The 16,896-nt window shown below is 40.4% G+C and overlaps 1 protein-coding gene across 1 annotated transcript; it reads right to left on the bottom strand.

Moving 5' to 3' along the window:
* Nucleotides 1–1,248: 1,248 nt before the first annotated feature.
* rorca (RAR-related orphan receptor C a) lies at nt 1,249–15,626 on the bottom strand. Its single transcript, XM_075485199.1, has 10 exons — nt 15,291–15,626; nt 9,396–9,481; nt 9,148–9,289; nt 8,550–8,990; nt 8,290–8,411; nt 7,608–7,740; nt 6,106–6,213; nt 5,825–5,935; nt 4,789–4,901; nt 1,249–4,658 (listed from the first exon to the last, which is right to left on the bottom strand). Exons 1-10 carry the CDS (start codon nt 15,295–15,297, stop codon nt 4,497–4,499), a joined length of 1,425 nt encoding a protein of 474 aa, XP_075341314.1. The 5' UTR covers nt 15,298–15,626; the 3' UTR covers nt 1,249–4,496.
* Nucleotides 15,627–16,896: the final 1,270 nt, after the last annotated feature.

Raw genomic sequence — 16,896 nt, 5'->3', positions numbered from 1 at the left:
GAATGGCAATATTTCAAATTGGTTCAAGTGTTGCTGTCCCAACTGTTTTTGGAATGTGTTGCAGGCAGGAAAAGCAAAACATGATATATATTAAGATATGAAATGAAATCAACAAGACAAAACATTTGATATCTTTTTTTGTGTGGTAAAATAAAGTCTAATTAATTGTAAGAATGACTTTAAAAAGAAAAAACATCTATATCTTATTTAATTCACACTTTCATGTCATCCCATTGTTTTATAATATGGTGAAGCATAAAAGATGCTTCCTTCATATGTGCCAGATTTTGAGTCTTTTTACCTCATGTTCTATTATTTGATCGCTTCAAACGATAAAATCAAAGGGTTAACATTGTTTTAGCATCAGTGTATCTACTTAGCCAAAAGAGAAGGCATTGTGATTTCTCCTGTTTCGACACACAGATTCCAAACAGAGAAATGAAGTCATGTTTGATCCAAACCTGAGCTATGATCACTTTGAGTGACAAGCTCTTTGAGCAGTACCAAGGATTTTGCATGGTCTAGAAGCTCGCCTATAAAAGAGCTACACATTAAGTCTTTTTCATGTGTCCTCGTAATGTTGAGGCTGATGGTACACAAAGAAACAGAGCGTTTGTTTTCACACCAAAAATTGGTTTGATAGATCTCTTTTATTTTTTTAACAAATGAAAACCATTTCTAAACGAGTTGAAGTATTTTAGCAGAATGTCTTCACATTTTCACCTGGAAATTTGGTATGAAACACAAGGCCATTTCAATGCTGTTATGTTATTCAGTGTTTGATTTCCGTGGCTCATCTAATGAAATTTCAAGCAGATATCACACCCTGGCCGACACATACTGAGGCTAAAGCGTTCGGGTCCCATGGAGGTGCTGCCAGCCTGAATTAGATTTTTAGCATTAGCTCGGCAACACCTAACTTCTTTGTCCTTTGCTACAGGCTTAAAAAGATCTAAGCTTTCAGACAGTTGTAAATTTATGACATAGGTTCAAAGAAAATATCTTAAAATTCATAACACTACACCATCTAGTACAGAGAATGGGTGGAAATATATGGCGTAAAAACTCTGTGCTTCCCCGAATAGTAAAAAAAAAAAAAAAAGAATAATTATAAGCTACGCGTTTCAACCAATGAATCTTTTTAATCTTAAACATCCATATGATCAGCTGTGAAAAGCTCTTTTTTGGAATAATAATTATAATAACATCATGAAAGTAGGAAGAAGAGGAAAAATGTAAAGAGAGAGAGAGATTTCTTTCTTTTTAATTGTAAAAAGACTTTTATTACATTCTTAAATCCACATCACCATTGTGCAATAACACTTCACTGTGTTAAAACCTCTTGGGCTTTACAACCATGACATATCATAAATTATTTCATATTAAAATCTATCTTGATTTAATAAGAAGAATCTTAAAATAGAGTGTAAAGATCATAAACAGAAGGATCATGACAAAAGAGAAACTTTCAGGGAGACATCTTTAAAAACGCTCTTTTAAAAAAAATAGAATTACATCTCTCCAAGACAAGAAGGACACTAAACTGTTGAGAAAAAAAATAAAAATAAAATAACAGTACATGAAAGGATAAAAATTAAGAAACAAAAGATCACAACAAAACAAACACAAAATTCAGAGATTATAATCCATTTTTTATTTCTATTTTTTTCATATCCTATTTAATCTAGGACTCAAAAAAAAAAAAAAAAAAAAAGTCTTGCAACAATGATATCAGACAGGGGTAAAATCTTTGATACTTCTGTAATCAAACATTCACGAGAACATGTACTGTACACAGTGATCAAGGTTTAAAGGTATTCTATGTCGGTGCAAGGTGTCTTGCTAGCTTGACTAACTGCAGACACTGTAGGTCAGAGAGCCCAGCTATCTCCCTGAGTGACTCTAAATGTTATTGTAAGTGCAGATCAGAGGTTCTGTCCTCTGGACAGCGTTTGAGTCTGCAACATTTCAAAGTGTACAGACTCTTTAGAAACCAGCGTTTCTAACATTCTCAGGCCCCACGTACGAAGTATTGCACTTTGTTAGAAGCTTAAGTGCCACCTCAGCCGATCTGCAAAAGAAGCTGATTTTGAGTATTTGGTACATTATGTTGTAAATAATATCGTTTGTTGTGCTATGAGCTTACTGTGCTGGAGTGCTAATGAAAGCATCGACTGTAATACATTGCAACTAAGGCCCAACATACTGAGAACAATGGGAAAGACATTATTGCACAATCCCACAATGCCACTATCTTAAGTACCGAGACGAGGGTAATACCCCCTTCATTCTATGTGAGATAATATGGTGTATGGAGAGCAGCACTGTCCCAGCAGTGCAACGCAAACCGGGCTTAAATATTACACAGGGAAAGACATCCAACATTTGTCATGTGATTGTCTTAAAATGCTTAGGGTAGAATTAACGTCAATGTTTTCCTTGGATTTCAGCTACTCTGTTCTCACGGCCTCGTTACGACACTGGTAGAACAAGGACAAGTTCTACTGAAATCAAAGACATCTCCCTCCTTCAAATAAAAATGTTTCATCTTAACCAACCCTCGGGTTGTCTCCAGAGACTTTATTTGAAATAGATCTCTATCTGTCCAAGGCTTCCCGGACCTAAAGGAATAAACTGCTCTGCAATAACAGAGCAGCAGCAAGAGAGGGTGTCCTCAGCAGGAGAGGATCCAGCATTCCACTTTGTTTTCTGTTTCCTCTCCAGAGTTATCAGCAAAACCATAGATTTTTACAAGCATTCGAGACCTTATGCTTCCACAAACTATGCTTTTGAAGAGGCTCTCTTGTATGAATACATAAATACTAACTCAGGGGGGTAGCTGATGGCTCTGCTGTGCCGTGTAGTGTTTGGAGAAGGCGAGGTAGTAAGGGACAAGGGAGTAATAGAGGAGTATCTTCAATCAGAACATATAATCTGCCTAACCCAAAAGCAGTTAGGTGGCGGCGACAATAAAATCCCCAGATGTCTAGGGAGTTCAAACAACACCATCAAACACTCGTCCACCTGCACTTTGCCCCTTCACCCAGCCTTCACACAGCCCTTGGCCGTGTTGTTTACCGCCACATTTCAACATCTTTCTTTTGAACCTGTTGGTTGAGATGATGCTGGGTGTTTGGCCAATGGCATACTTGTGCAGAAGGAGCTGAGGTCTGGCACTTCCAGAGGACCTTCAGTGAGAATCCCCACAGCGGGTCAGCATCCCAGCACCTCACTCATGCAGCTTATCTACAGCAGGAGCGTGTTTGTAGCATTTCCATCTGGTGTAACTAAGTTTCACAGCTGGCAGTTTGACTGCAAACCCGTAAAATCTTGTGCGAATGGGGTTGCTTTGGATTCTAATAAGTGCTAATTAACTGCATTATTTCTTTCTTTTTTTAAAATCTCAGCTACAAGAGTTTTATCCGAGAACCTCAAATCGTGGCCTGAGCATAAGCACGACACGAGCCTCCTTTCCTCATATGGTATCCTTAACTGCTCTTATTTTACACTATGTGTACATATGTAAAGGTACATATGAAAATACTTTCACAGCACCTCTGTGACTCTCTCACTCTCTAAGTGGCATTTGCAAAGGGAAAAGGTATTTGGATTGAGGTCATTGATTGCATAAAAAACAAACAAACAAACAAAAAAAAGAAAAGAAAAGAAGAACTCAGAGTTCAGTTACATCAGTATCTGCGGGTGTGCTAGTAAAAATACCTTGAAACATTTCAGCATAAGTGCTGTTTTGTGCTCTGTGTGAAAGTGTTTGTAGGTGGACAGCCAGGCTGATTATTTGCCCGCAGTTCACACAGTTAAAAAAAAAAAAAAAAACCTAGCCTGCTTATGAGTTTGATCGTGGTCCCTTTAAACAGTTTGTTCATATGTTACAAAACTGCAAACTATGGATGCTACCAGAAATACAGAATGAAACAATGAACTGTCACTAGACTGACAACTGAAACAGGCATCATCATTGTAAATCTCCACAAAGTGGGTGAGAACTTAAGGTATGTACATTCTACATCAAGCCTAGTGCTGTGCCGGATGGTTAAGGAAAGAGGATGGTACATTCAACAATCGCTTACAGAAACTGTGACAACGATGAAAGTCGAATTTATGTTAGAGAGGAATTAAACTCACTGAGCAGTTTAAGCTGTTTCTTAAAAAATATTTTTGAGAATACAAACAATGTAGACTACTCCTCTGCAATCGAGTTACCTTCTTAAAAAAGGAGGTTACGCGGACTGATTACCCAGCAGCAGTTCTTATAGTGTATATCTGAAAGGACTGGCTTGCAGGGCGAGTGAAAGCCACTCCACAGGGTTGGGAGTTTAGAGGTGAGAGGAGTGTGTGCTAAAGTGTAGCGTGCAGGATTGTCATTGGGCTGCTGGTTGGTTTTGCCTCTGCTGGTTGCCACATTTTTTTATTCATCTTCCTCTAAATACACCTCAATATCACTATGTGAATCCTGACATTTCACTAAACGGCTTGAACTAGCCCTCTGTTGAGTCTGGGAAGGTAATTTCACTGCCAAAAACCTCCCTGTACAGAGGGGGGAAGGTGTATGCTGTCTCGGGGTGAACCAGGCGGAAAAACTCCAGTTTGTCAATGTGAAGGTTACAAATGGACCTCATTGTGGGAAGCTTAGACACCATCTAAGTAAAGGATGAAGAAAAAGAAAGACGGATTAGAAAACAGAGACTTATAAACATTCATAGTGGCTGAACACCAAAAAAGGTAAGTATTTTTGTATCCAACTGGCTCAAGTTACAGTGGCCTCTGTACCTTAGCTAGCTTCTCCTCTGATGCTCCCTCCTTTTGCAGGCTGCGCTGCAAAGCCACATAAACTTTCTCCTGCAGCTTCTGGATCTTCTGGACATCAGTCAGCCACGGTCGGTCTGAGGGAAAAGACGTCAAGTTTGTGAAATCAACATCATCGTGATGGCAAAAAAAAAACAAAACAAACAACATCTGGTAAAGTTTCTAAATGTATAAATTTACGGGAGCATCGATGCAAAACACATCTGACCCATTTTGTTTACTTCTCAGATAAAACTGCTCGTACGTAACTGCTAACAATATTCCAGAGTAATGTGAAAGTACTGACACTTAAATCAGATGATATACTTTAAATGCCAAAGCTAAACTGACATTGCACGACTAAACAGGGACCAGTTTCAAACTTGCTTTTGAAGTGCAGTGTGGATAGTTTAGCAGTAAAAGGCTGCCAACTGTCTCTGCCTTTACGATGACAGTTTTACAACCTTGTTACCATGTAAATTGAATCTCAGTCTTTTTATCTTTTTGTTATGTCACTATTTCTAGTGTGCTCTGTAATAAGGCCAACGGTGAAGTAAATGTTGCAGCCACTGTGCTTGAAGATGAATCGTGGGTGTAATCCACGATGTAGCTTCAATGTATCCCGTCAGCATGATATCGAGTTGGCTAACTACAAATTGCTATTAAAGCTACACTGTCGTTCCCAGCTCTCCAAAAAAAAATAAAAAGATCCATTTCAATTTTGTCGCAGAGTTCATAATCAATCACGCTTGAAAATAAATACATTTTGTTCAATGATGACAAAGTAAATAAGCCAATTCAAATGCTCTTCAGTTATATAACCCCACTCTGAAATATATACTGTATCTATACTGTATCTCTGTGTCAGAGTTTATCTCATGTCAAGAAGACATTTGATATCATCCCACTAATTATCATCCGGTGTTGTCAAACATGTGCAGCAATTTTATCAATTTTTCATGTTACCCTTCTCCAGTGTAACTGGTTTAGGAAGTTAATTCAGTTAGAGATTTTGTCTCACCTGGTGAGAGCAGCACAGCGGCGCTGAAAAGAGCCATCTCTTCCTCAGTCATCTGTGAGCGGCTCAGGCTTTTAGCTAAGTCAAACACTGCACTCACAAGGTCGTCACAGCCTTGAGAGTAGGAGAAGAAGGGGGGGGGAGTAAGTCAACAAAACAGAAAGCACTGACTGTGATGATTGTGAAAACTGGAAAGTTGTCCTCGAGCGGCCTGCTCATCCTTTCATTAAGTTTGTGTGATGGAATGAGAGCAAGACTGAGAGGTACCGAATGCGCTGACTCACCGAGAGCTTTGAAAAGCTGAGCGGTGGCAAACTTTCCATCGAAGAGCAATGTGTTGTTGATGGGGTTATAGGCCCGGCACATACGGATCAGAAGAACATCCATGCAGCCTGTTGACACACGCAAAGAGAAAGAAAAAGACACTCAAGATTAAAATGGATGCTGCTTAAAGATAAAAACAATGTCAAATGCAGTATGCTCTGTGTGTGTTTATATGAAGCAAAAACCTGCTCAATGCTTAAAGTTTAGATGACTGTCACAGTGCACTCAATGTGTCGAACATTAAGTGTTCTAAATGACATAACTTTGGTATTGTGGTTGTGGATGATGGGTTATTGTGCTCTGGCCAGATTATTAATTATTGGAATATCATTGACTTCAGCCAAAACATCTCATCAGTCTACATACCGAAACCTATACATCGCACGGCGACCTCAGGAGTCTTTTTGCGTTGCAGCACATTTCAGACTGAAGCATTATATCAGTCCTATTTAAAGCCATGTAAGAAAATCTTTGTGAATGTGCTCTTTGCTTAATGAAAGCCTCTTTTGTCCAAAAAAAAAAAAAACCCAGCCTCCAACATTTTGTATGATTCGCTGTATTTGGCTGTCACTGAAAAATTTACATCAACTCCTGATTTTGAATCTATAAAAACATTGGTTAAAGGTAGGGTAGGAGATCCTGGATTTTGAGTCCAGCGAAGCTGCATTTTGAAAATACACAGGTAAAAAGTCCCAACCCTTTTCTTCACTTTTCCCCCGAAGGCACGCCTCTAGAGTACATGAACGCGCACGAGCACGAAGGTGCACGAGCGCTGTTCTGACAGCAAGCATCGATCGTTGCCGTATTTAGTATTTAGTTTATGCTAACTATACGTTTAATAATGCTAAGTGCTAGCCAAGCTGGCTCTAGTTTAGCTTCCTGCCAAGCTTCTGGACGTTCACGGAGCAGGGTACGCGCACAGGGAGAAGGAGGGGGAGGGAGGAGCAGATTGCAGTTTGATAGACGGCATCAGTATCCAATCATTGTGAACGGTCCGTTCACAATGATTGGATACTGTTTTTCCTAGATTGTACGTTCTAGAGGCCACTAAAACTTTTCATATTTGTGTCAAAACTTTTAATTAATTGGTTGCAATGGGGGTGTGAAGAGTATTTCAAGCAATATGTAAAAAAATGTTCCAGAAAAAGATCCCCTACCCCGCCTTTAAGGCTTTGTGATATACAAGCTGAACAGAGGAAGCAGCACTGAAGAAGCTGCATGATTAAAACAAAGCAGACCGTTCTTTAAAGGAAGAACAACCATGCATCTTTTTGGGCCTCTCTGCAAGCATGTGATACCGGGAGTCTATGAACTCAGCCACCATTTGAGGGTAGTATCACAATAACTATCTTTGTCACAGCTAAAAGTTTGCGCAGCGATAAACAAACACAACACTGACTGTGCAAAATGTGTAAAACTGATTGTAGCCAGCAGGGCGTGTTAATTGGTGTCATGCACTGACCTGCTTTGAGGAGGATAATCTGATCGTTCTGACAGAGGTCCATGAAGCCGGAGATGCGCTTGGCGAACTCTACCACATACTGGATTGCATTGGTGATGTGAATAGCACATTGCTGCCACATCACTTCAGCTGACTGAAAGAGAAGAAACCAGACAGGACGGCTCTATGAGGACTGTGGCACCTGACATGACACTCATGTCTTAGTCAAACTAATGTCCGATGAGCTGCCCTGAACTACAGTATGTCAGATTATATTTGACACATCTCCTGTACGGCTCCAACCTTGACAAAAGAGACAAAAAGCTGTGTAGGAGAGATATGATTGCAGTGTTTTGATTTGCTAACGTCATTGTGAGGATGAACTCTGACAACAAGAAGGAAACACATCTCCTTGTTATATAAAACTTCTTAGTACGCGTATTATTGTTGACTTTTGCACAAGGTTAAAAACTGAAAACATTTCTCGGTTAACTTTGTAAATGAGATTTCCAGAACAAGAGGAGCTGTAGAGATAGCAAATGTTCTATTTTTTTGATGATTGCTTCTTCACATTACGGTTTAACTGAGTCCAACTAACAGGAGGATGAGAGACAAGTTCCAACAGTTTGAAAATACATGCTAATGCGGTCCTACTTTCATCTGTTTGCTGTGCTAATTGGACTGTAGTAAGTCTCACACTTACCTTTGTCTGGTATGAACGCGTCTCGTCTGGGCTGTACAAGGTCCACGCCATTCTTTTGAGCTCCTCTGTGCTGTACTGGCTCGTCTCAATATGGGACTTCAGCACACTCTGTGTTACACGCTCTGCATGAAGAAAATTATTCTTGATTGTTTTTTTCTTTATATGAATTACAGAACATTGAAATTCGATTTGAAAAATATATCTGAAATTCAATGAACACAAGTGTGGCATTAGCCGGGCCTTAGAGAGTTACTACTGACCTAAGTCGAGCAGGGAGCAGCCCTCTGGCAGAGGGTTGAGGATGGCATGCGAGAAAAGTCCAGAATCATGTAATAACTGGTACTCGTGCTTGATGCTGTGGTTGCCATCAACAAAGTCTAAGTTGGTCTGTTCTGGTGAGCTTTGGGAGGAAGAGCTGCTGCCTCCACTTCCCCCCAGCATGTCCAGGTTACAGTACTCGCCACCTGCATCTTCTGGGGTCAGCGGCAGGTCAAAAAGCAGGCCTTCCGGCAGTGTTGTAATGTCATCCAGGTCACTGAGCCCGGCACTTGAGCCTCTTCTGTAGGTGCGGCTGTGGTCAGTCGTGTCACGGTTCTGCTCGCGAGCACCAAGCCCCGCACACTCCTGGGACTGCTGGTGTTTCTGGACCTCTGCATACAGGCTGTCACGTTGCTTTTTGGACATGCGACCAAACTTCACAGCTGCAACAAGAGGGTGCAGAGATAAAAACTTAGCATCACAAGAGAGATTTAAAAAAAAAAAAAAAAAAAGCACTACATGACTCTTTTAGTGGGATATGGAAAGAAGGCAGGTGGAAACTCTGAGTTAATTAAATATAGATTGAGTAAGTGAACTCACCATCACGGCTCATGCCCAGGGCAAGACACTTCTGCAGCCTGCAGTGTTGACAGCGATTACGGTTGGTCCGGTCAATTAGGCAATTTCTTTGTCGCGAGCAAGAGTACATAGCATTATTCTGTTGGCTGCGTCGAAAGAAACCCTGAAAACAAAGACAGAAATGATGTGTGAATGATCTCTGTAGTTTTTTTCCTGTTTTTTTTTTTTTTTACCAACTAACTACTTTAAAGAAATAGCTGATAACTCACCTTGCAGCCTTCACAGGTGATAACACCATAGTGAATGCCTGATGATTTGTCGCCACAGATTTTACACGGGATCACTTCTATTTGAGCTGAAAAGAGAGAATAATGCTGATAAAACACATGTTGATTGGTGGTAATTGAGCTTTTATTTGAAAGAAAAACAGCTTCTGTCGTGTAAGAATTTGTTTGGTTGGTAAAACAGAACATTTAGACATTTTATTCAACTTCGGCAAACTTTGATGGGCATCTTTTCAGACTTCTTATTGCACTGCCAAAAAAACAAATCCATTAAATTGAGAATACGATAGATTTACTTATAATAAAAATACCTGTTTGATGCATTTCTAAAAAAAAAAAAGAAGTGCAAAGATGTTTTTTTTTTTTTTGTCGATTTTGCATATCAGACAACAAGATGTCAACATAAACATAACTAAAAAAAATCCAGCCCATAGGTAAACATTAAGCAGACTAAAATTTTGTTGACCGTTCAGGAATACTGAAATATGGAGGAGCTTCTAAGTGCCAGTCATTGAGAAAAAAAAAAAAAAAAAAATCAACATTTGCTTTTTAGGCCCATCATGATGACAACGACGTCATTATTGCCAATATAGTCAATAAGACCCCTCAACCACATGAAATGAAGCGGGCAGCTCATAACAAATCAACATTTACATAACCTAGATTTCTAAAATAGAAACTAGTCTATCACCACCTTGCATGCAAAACAGTTTGGAGCATTTTAGTATTTGACATGGAAACAATGATAATTAGATACATTTGTGATTCTGTTACAGGACTGTAAAGAAACCAGAAAAGTGTTACAGAACACAAAGGAATCTCAGTGTACATTATACACCTTGTGTACGTTGTGGAAGCCTGAGCCCTCTTACCCAAGAACAGCCTGTTCTTTTCATTATGTTGTTTATCTAAGTAGCTGGGCCTCCTCAGGCCCAGAATAGCAGGTCAATTGCATTAGCTGAGGCCTGGTGTTATAAAGTTTCACGGCTCTCTCTCTCTCTCGCTCCTCCTCCAGGATGAGCAAAACCTTAGCGGGTTAACAAAAGGCATACTGCCTTGCTGAGCCCTCAGAGGCCAACAATTGTCACCCACCAAGCATTCACAGGTGACTGTTACTGTGTATGCAAGATTCTATTTGTCTCGAGCAGCAGGGTGTGCCATGCAATCACTAAAACATCTTTGTTGGGTCACATGGGGTATTAGATAACCTGTTAAATCACTGGCTAAGCTTTAACTGGTCTTCACAGTGCTGCAGAAAATTGCTGTTTTCCAAAGGCACTTGTATAAACCACTCAAAACCAACCAATCACATGAGTCACTCTGCGTGGGGAAAGAAGTGCGTCACGCGCTGAGCCAAAGGAAAAGAGGTTAAAAACAAACACTATCCTGAAAATTTTGACTTAGGGAAAAGAAATCTATCCACAATTAATGACCATAATCTCTCTGCAGTACAGGTGGCACGGTTAAGCGTCTTCCTGTGCTAGAGGGACTGAGGCAACTGAGATTTATAAATAAATAAAGGCCAGTGGAAAAAAAATCCTTTTCTCCATTGCTCCCTTTATCCCTCCCCCCTCAGAGCCTCACCTCCCCCACCCTCGCAGCCTGTTATATAACCGCCGTCTGGCCGCATTCCACTAACACACTCATTCAAAGGTGGTTGTCTTGGCAACAGTGTGGTAATCCACCCTCATCTTCCTGCACCCCAATTGGTGTCTGAGCGAAAGACTTTGCCTGTGACTTGCAGGCTCACCTGCCAGTCAGCTGAGTGGCAAAGTCAGGGGCTGCAAGCAGGAACTGCTCCACTGACACAGTTTCCCATTCTGGGAAGGGGGCGGGGCATGCGATGGCAAGGAATACAATCAGGCTTTAAGGTGGAACCAAATCTGACTTAGTCTTTAAGTAAGGAGAGGGTGGACGCCTCCTTTTTGATTGGAAAACCAACACTGCAAGAGTTCATTACAGAAAGACACTGGATAACCAGTCAAAAGTTGGAGAGACAAACATCACCAGCGGAGCTTTTACAAGGGGTGCAACATCTGGAAATAGTTCCACAAACATGGCGCAGTGAGCTGCAGGAAGGGAGACAGATATAGTAGACAGACATAGCAGCTCTTCAACTTGTTGCAGCATGTCAACTATTTGTGTGAAATTTCAGCTGTGTTTGAGCATGACCAGAAATCTATTTTTACTTTTAGTGTAGTCGACTGTCTAGAGATTTCACCTGCTGTTCTGATTGACTCGCTAATAAATGTTACACAATATTTCCCTTAATTATGGACTGCTTTGTTTAAATAACAGTGTACGAGAAGTCATAAATTAAAAGCATTTATCTGAACAGTGTAGTGTGCAACAATAAATCTGAAGGTATGTCATAATCGGGTCGAAACAACGGCTCCTGTATTCTCAGAAGAGTTGATTTGAAAACTATTTTTCTTTTCCCTATTCAAGTGAGAAACACCGCTTCAGCTTGTTTAAATTCTGGGGGCTAAAAGCGCATGTGTTTAAATTCAGAAATGTGTATGTTTTAGATGAGGGGTCAGTTTGGTTGAGCGGTTAAGGTGCACAGATCACAGGCCTTTCTATTTTCATAATAAAAAAAACACAAGAACAAAAGAACGCAACTGTTGTTGAAAATAGGAATTACATAAGCTCAGTGAATACAGGCTTGGATACTAGGAATCCAGTGAAAGCGACACACTTGATCAGTCTTAAAAACACTGTCATAATTTTGCAAAGTCCCAGCAGAAAACTGTATTATTGCATAGGAGGTAATCTTTTGAACTCAAGTAATTCAGTCCATGCGTTGCAGCTTCAGTGTCTGTCGGTCAGCACTTTCTTCATCAGGGCTGTAAAACCTCAGCCGGGCAGACTTTGTACTATCTGCCCAGCTAATCAAACAGAGTCCAAAGTCCTATTTACCTTCCACTTTACATTTACCTGACATACTGTATATTGAATCTTCATTTCTGTGGGCTGCTGGAGCATGTTTAAAAGGACGGGTATATAAGAGATATTGTGCAATATGCTGTGATTAAATACGCACTCATGTTCCCCCAAGGAGTCTGTCACTGTCTTTCCACATATCTGCCAATGCAGGGCCCCTACTGCCACCTGTTTTCTACACACATCCAGTATGCAAACAGTAATTATTGAGTTGTCCCTTTGACTCCTCCCACTGACCTACCTAGAGAACATAGGTTGTATAATATGTCCTTACACTAACCCCCAAACGCTTTGAAAATGCACCGCAGGTTTAAGATTTTCATCTTCAAATGCAGTAGAAGGGCATCAAGTGTAGACTACTGTACACCACATATATCACAGAGTCCTGCATCACACAACTTCTTGAATCTTGTGAAATTTCACACTGAAAAGTAAGGAAGGATGTGGTAAAAAAAACCAAAAAGTAACATATAGCCTATGGATGGAAGCCGGTAAAGTCAGGGCATTTACATTAAATCTATCGAACAACTCAACCAAACCAGATTAAGATACTTTGAGGATTTTCCCTATCAGTTATTTTTGGTTTGATAGATTCTGTTTTACTTGTTATGAAACTATGCAAACCACTGTGAATGGATAAGGTTTACTATTCTGCATACGAGAACTCCATTTTCTCAATTGTCTTCTTAGAAATATGGTGAACAAACGGAGCTGCACCTGCCAAGAAACCAGGCCACACACTGTAATCCAGCACCATTGATCAGGAAGGATAAAGTGCATTCATTTGACCATGCTGTGTCCGCTGCTCGAAGCTGATACCCGAACGGGCCTCTGTTACACAACCAAAACCAGCCTGAGGAATCCAATTCGCAGCATGTAATTCTGCAGGCTGCACCAAACCTCAGAAACAGATTTATGAGCATGCAAAAGAAATCACAGTCACCTTGAAATAAAATCGTGCTGTGCCTGTTTAGATGTCAATATCTATATGCATACTTTTAAAATAAGATACGACCAATCAAACTGACACCACACTGTGAGACGGCTTAGTCTAGAAAAATGTTAGAGTAAAATATAATGCTTTGGTAATCACTGTGCGCACTCATATTACATAATAGCACATAGATGCACAGTGAGATTGCAACATTTTGCTTGTATAGAGTTGCTGTGTGAAGAGTTAAAGCTGTACATGAGGGTAATGGAACCTTAACATGCAGTTGTCAGAGACAAAGGGCACCTTGACACATACTGTAAGTTGCTGTGAACTTCCCCAAGCCTGCTTTCTCAACAGCTAGTGGCTTGAGCACAGCACAGCACAGTGTCCTTTGAGAGCACAAAGCAAACTCTTCTCTTTACTGCTACCATACCAGTAATAGTGGGCTAACTCAGCTCCACTAAGCATGAACTCTAAGACCGCTTCACTGAGCTTTGTTCATTTGATTGCATTGCCTCACGTCACCTTACCAGAATAGCCCTCAATAAACCAGCACAATGTATCTCAAGAGAATCAAAAACCCAATGATTCACACCAAGTCAAATCATTTTTTTTCTCATCGTATTATTAGCCCTTACAGTGTAGTTAATCAGCTACTCTCACCAAATCAGATTGACAAGGCACACTTGACTGCAGTGATGTACACTCCAGTTAATGTCGGTAACCTTAGCTGGCAGAGGAAGCTGAGCTCAACAGAACCCTGCTGTGATTCAGGGTTAAATGTTGGCTTGCTGTGCCCATATCCTGCTTGTCACAGTTGTACATGGATGTCTGATAACAAGGCAAGACAGATCCTCTAAACTGGCAAAGCTTACAGTGAGCAAACATTCTGCATCAAAGGATATTTGTGCGTAATTTATAGAAATAATATTTGTTATTCACATTAAGGTGGAGGGGGTTTTTTTGTTTGTTTTTTGTAAGAAAACCTATGCAAGTTAGACAGCTCTTCCAGTGACGTTAACACGGACACTACGGACTTCCTTAACTATTTATCCAAACCATGTTTAATCTATAATGACGACATACCTTGCCACTTTACACGCACACACACGCACACACTTGCTGTAATCCTCAATGACAGAACTAGGTCAATGGAGCACCTCCTCTCCCTCTCCACCCAGCTCACACTGACCGCCATACTGCTGATACTGAAAACAAAAGCACGCCGGCTCGAGAACTAACTTTGATAGTTAGACACCACGAATACAACCACAATTGGCCGAATTAAGGCACCAAATAGCAAGATATGCAATAAGCAAATGGATAACCCACACATGCCGAATACACAAAAGTGTAAAATGAATGTCGGATTCACAGAAAAGTGACATTAACTACTTTCTGAACCGTTCTAATGTGCAGCTATAGAGGTATAAAAGAAAATTTATGAAAATTGAGTTTTTATTCAGTGTAAACAATCCCTGCCAGCCGATTTTAATGCGGGTTGACAGCCTATGAATCACTCCGCTCACTACCTCCCTTCGCTGTCTTACATAACTGGAGTCAGCGGCTCACCGGCGAAAATAAAGTAGCCAAAGCGACACTGTAATGTTTTTCCTCTTGTGCACAAACCACTATAGTTTTTACGAGTCGGCTCACAAGGCTGTCAACATGCTTCGCCTGCACTTTGCTTTTTTTTTTTATCAATTTAAAATATAAAGAATAAAAAATAAAATAGTCCACTTGTAAACACCCATAACTGTCGACTATTCAGGCTTAGCGTGGAGGTCATTTTAAAAGTCTGTTAGGTAACACGGGGCATTTCCATTTCAAACCGATTCTGGAAACACATTCACATTTGATTCCTGCGCCAGTGGCGTCTGCTCCACTGCACGTCTCCCGTCAGATGCCAAACGGCGCGGATAAACCTGAAAGTTGCTTTGTACACAAACGCAGGCAGACCATTACATATTCCAGCAAATGCAATGAGTGCGGCGTGAACTCACCTCTCATTTCGGCGGTGAAGTCTAACAAATTCTTCGAAACATGTAACTCCAGGTGGAAAAGAAGCCAAGAAACGCAGAGAGCGACGCGCAATTATTCGCTCCAAACCGGAGCAGCTGAAAACTGTCACAACAGCGAATCCTCATATGGATTATCTACCCTTTCTTCAAAGCTGCTGAACCTTAAAAGTAAATACCAGCAATGGTGAATTTCTATCTAGTACTTGCTCTCAGCTCCCGTAAGAAAATGACACCAATGTAATAGGCTGTGACGGCTCTTCCTCTTGCAGCTCTCTCCAGCTCTGCCGCTCGCTCTAACCTAGTTTCGGCGCGTGGACTACACATGATCCTTACCCGCAGTCCGCCCGCCTCGTGCCCCGTGAGCTGACGCGCGCGCGCCCCTCCCTCGCCCCATCCCGCGCACGCGCTTTAAGGAGGCTCTCGCGTGCGTGGGAAAGTGTGGCAGTGTGTCAGTTCAGATCGGCAGTCACCCAGCGTGGGAACTATTTAATAATAAGCGCTCATTTATTTCCTGGTGGATCATTTTCATCTTACCCCCAGCAACGTTTTATTTTCAGAGCCCTCATGAAAGGGAGTTATGAGAGCCTGCAGGCTAATAACACAAGCTAGATCTCTTGAAAAAAAAAAAAAAAACAACACACAAAACAATCTGATATTTGATTTGAGATGCAAACCAATTTAAAGAGCCATGCTTTGTTCGTTTACATGGAGTGTCATAACAACCAACACACCAAACACAGCTCCAATAAAGCTTTTTTTTTCATTTGATGGCAATCATTCCAAAGGCAGGAGTAATGGCAATCAAAATCAAATCAAATCAAATTTATTTGTATAGCACATTTCATGTACAGAACAATTCAAAGTGCTTTATATAAAATAAAAGCATTGCAGCAGGGAGTGGAAGAAGCATTAAAAATACATAAAAGAATATAAAGAGAAACAAATAAAATAATTTAAATTAATTTAAAAAAAGCAACAGTCCAGATAAATTAAAAGATACCGTGCAGATTTCATGCATAGACACATGGGAAAAGAAATGTTTTTAACCTGGATTTAAAAATGTCTACATTTGGCAATGCAAGTGAAAGTACACAACCAGTGTAACTTGCCAAAAATGCAGAGATTAAAAAAAAAAGGGGTGTTTGCTCCAAGTATGACACCTTAAAAGTTCATGATAAATTTGGCAAGTCAGAAAGCAGTTTGGTCTGTTTTTCAAAGAAAATGATTGGGGGTAATCAAAGGATAACGAGTTTAACCTCCACTTGAATGGTCCCGATGGGCAAGTCTGTGTTTTAAATGAGCTTTTATAAAAAAAAAGTCCTCTGTATAAAATGATAGATGGCTGCTTTCACGTAGATTTGTGAATTAAATAGCCGTAGATGTTATGAGAAAAGCCGTGTCCTCAGTTTTCTTTTGGCTGGATGCAGGATTGCGAGAACTTGTAATTGTATCACAGGATTAACAACCACTAATCTTGGCAGAGGAATTAAGTGTGCCTACATGTTGTTGTGTTGCTTTTTAAATTTTGCTTTCAATATGCTACAATGCTTAAAAGTGGAGTAAAATTAGATTTTCTTTTTAAACAGTG

This window comes from Odontesthes bonariensis, chromosome 15 (assembly GCF_027942865.1).
Source record: "Odontesthes bonariensis isolate fOdoBon6 chromosome 15, fOdoBon6.hap1, whole genome shotgun sequence".
In the NCBI taxonomy this organism is placed as follows: Eukaryota; Metazoa; Chordata; class Actinopteri; order Atheriniformes; family Atherinopsidae; genus Odontesthes; species Odontesthes bonariensis.
The sequence above is the reverse complement of the archived record's forward strand: the minus strand, read 5'-3'. Positions and strand labels throughout refer to the sequence as shown.

Bases quoted from the DNA above. Each gene is read 5' to 3' on its own strand.
- rorca (XM_075485199.1), bottom strand. The intron at 8,991-9,147 runs GTGAGTTCACTT...CTCTTGTTGCAG, and splicing joins CCTGGGCATGAGCCGTGATG to CTGTGAAGTTTGGTCGCATG. The intron at 5,936-6,105 runs GTGAGTCAGCGC...CCTACTCTCAAG, and splicing joins TCAGCTTTTCAAAGCTCTCG to GCTGTGACGACCTTGTGAGT.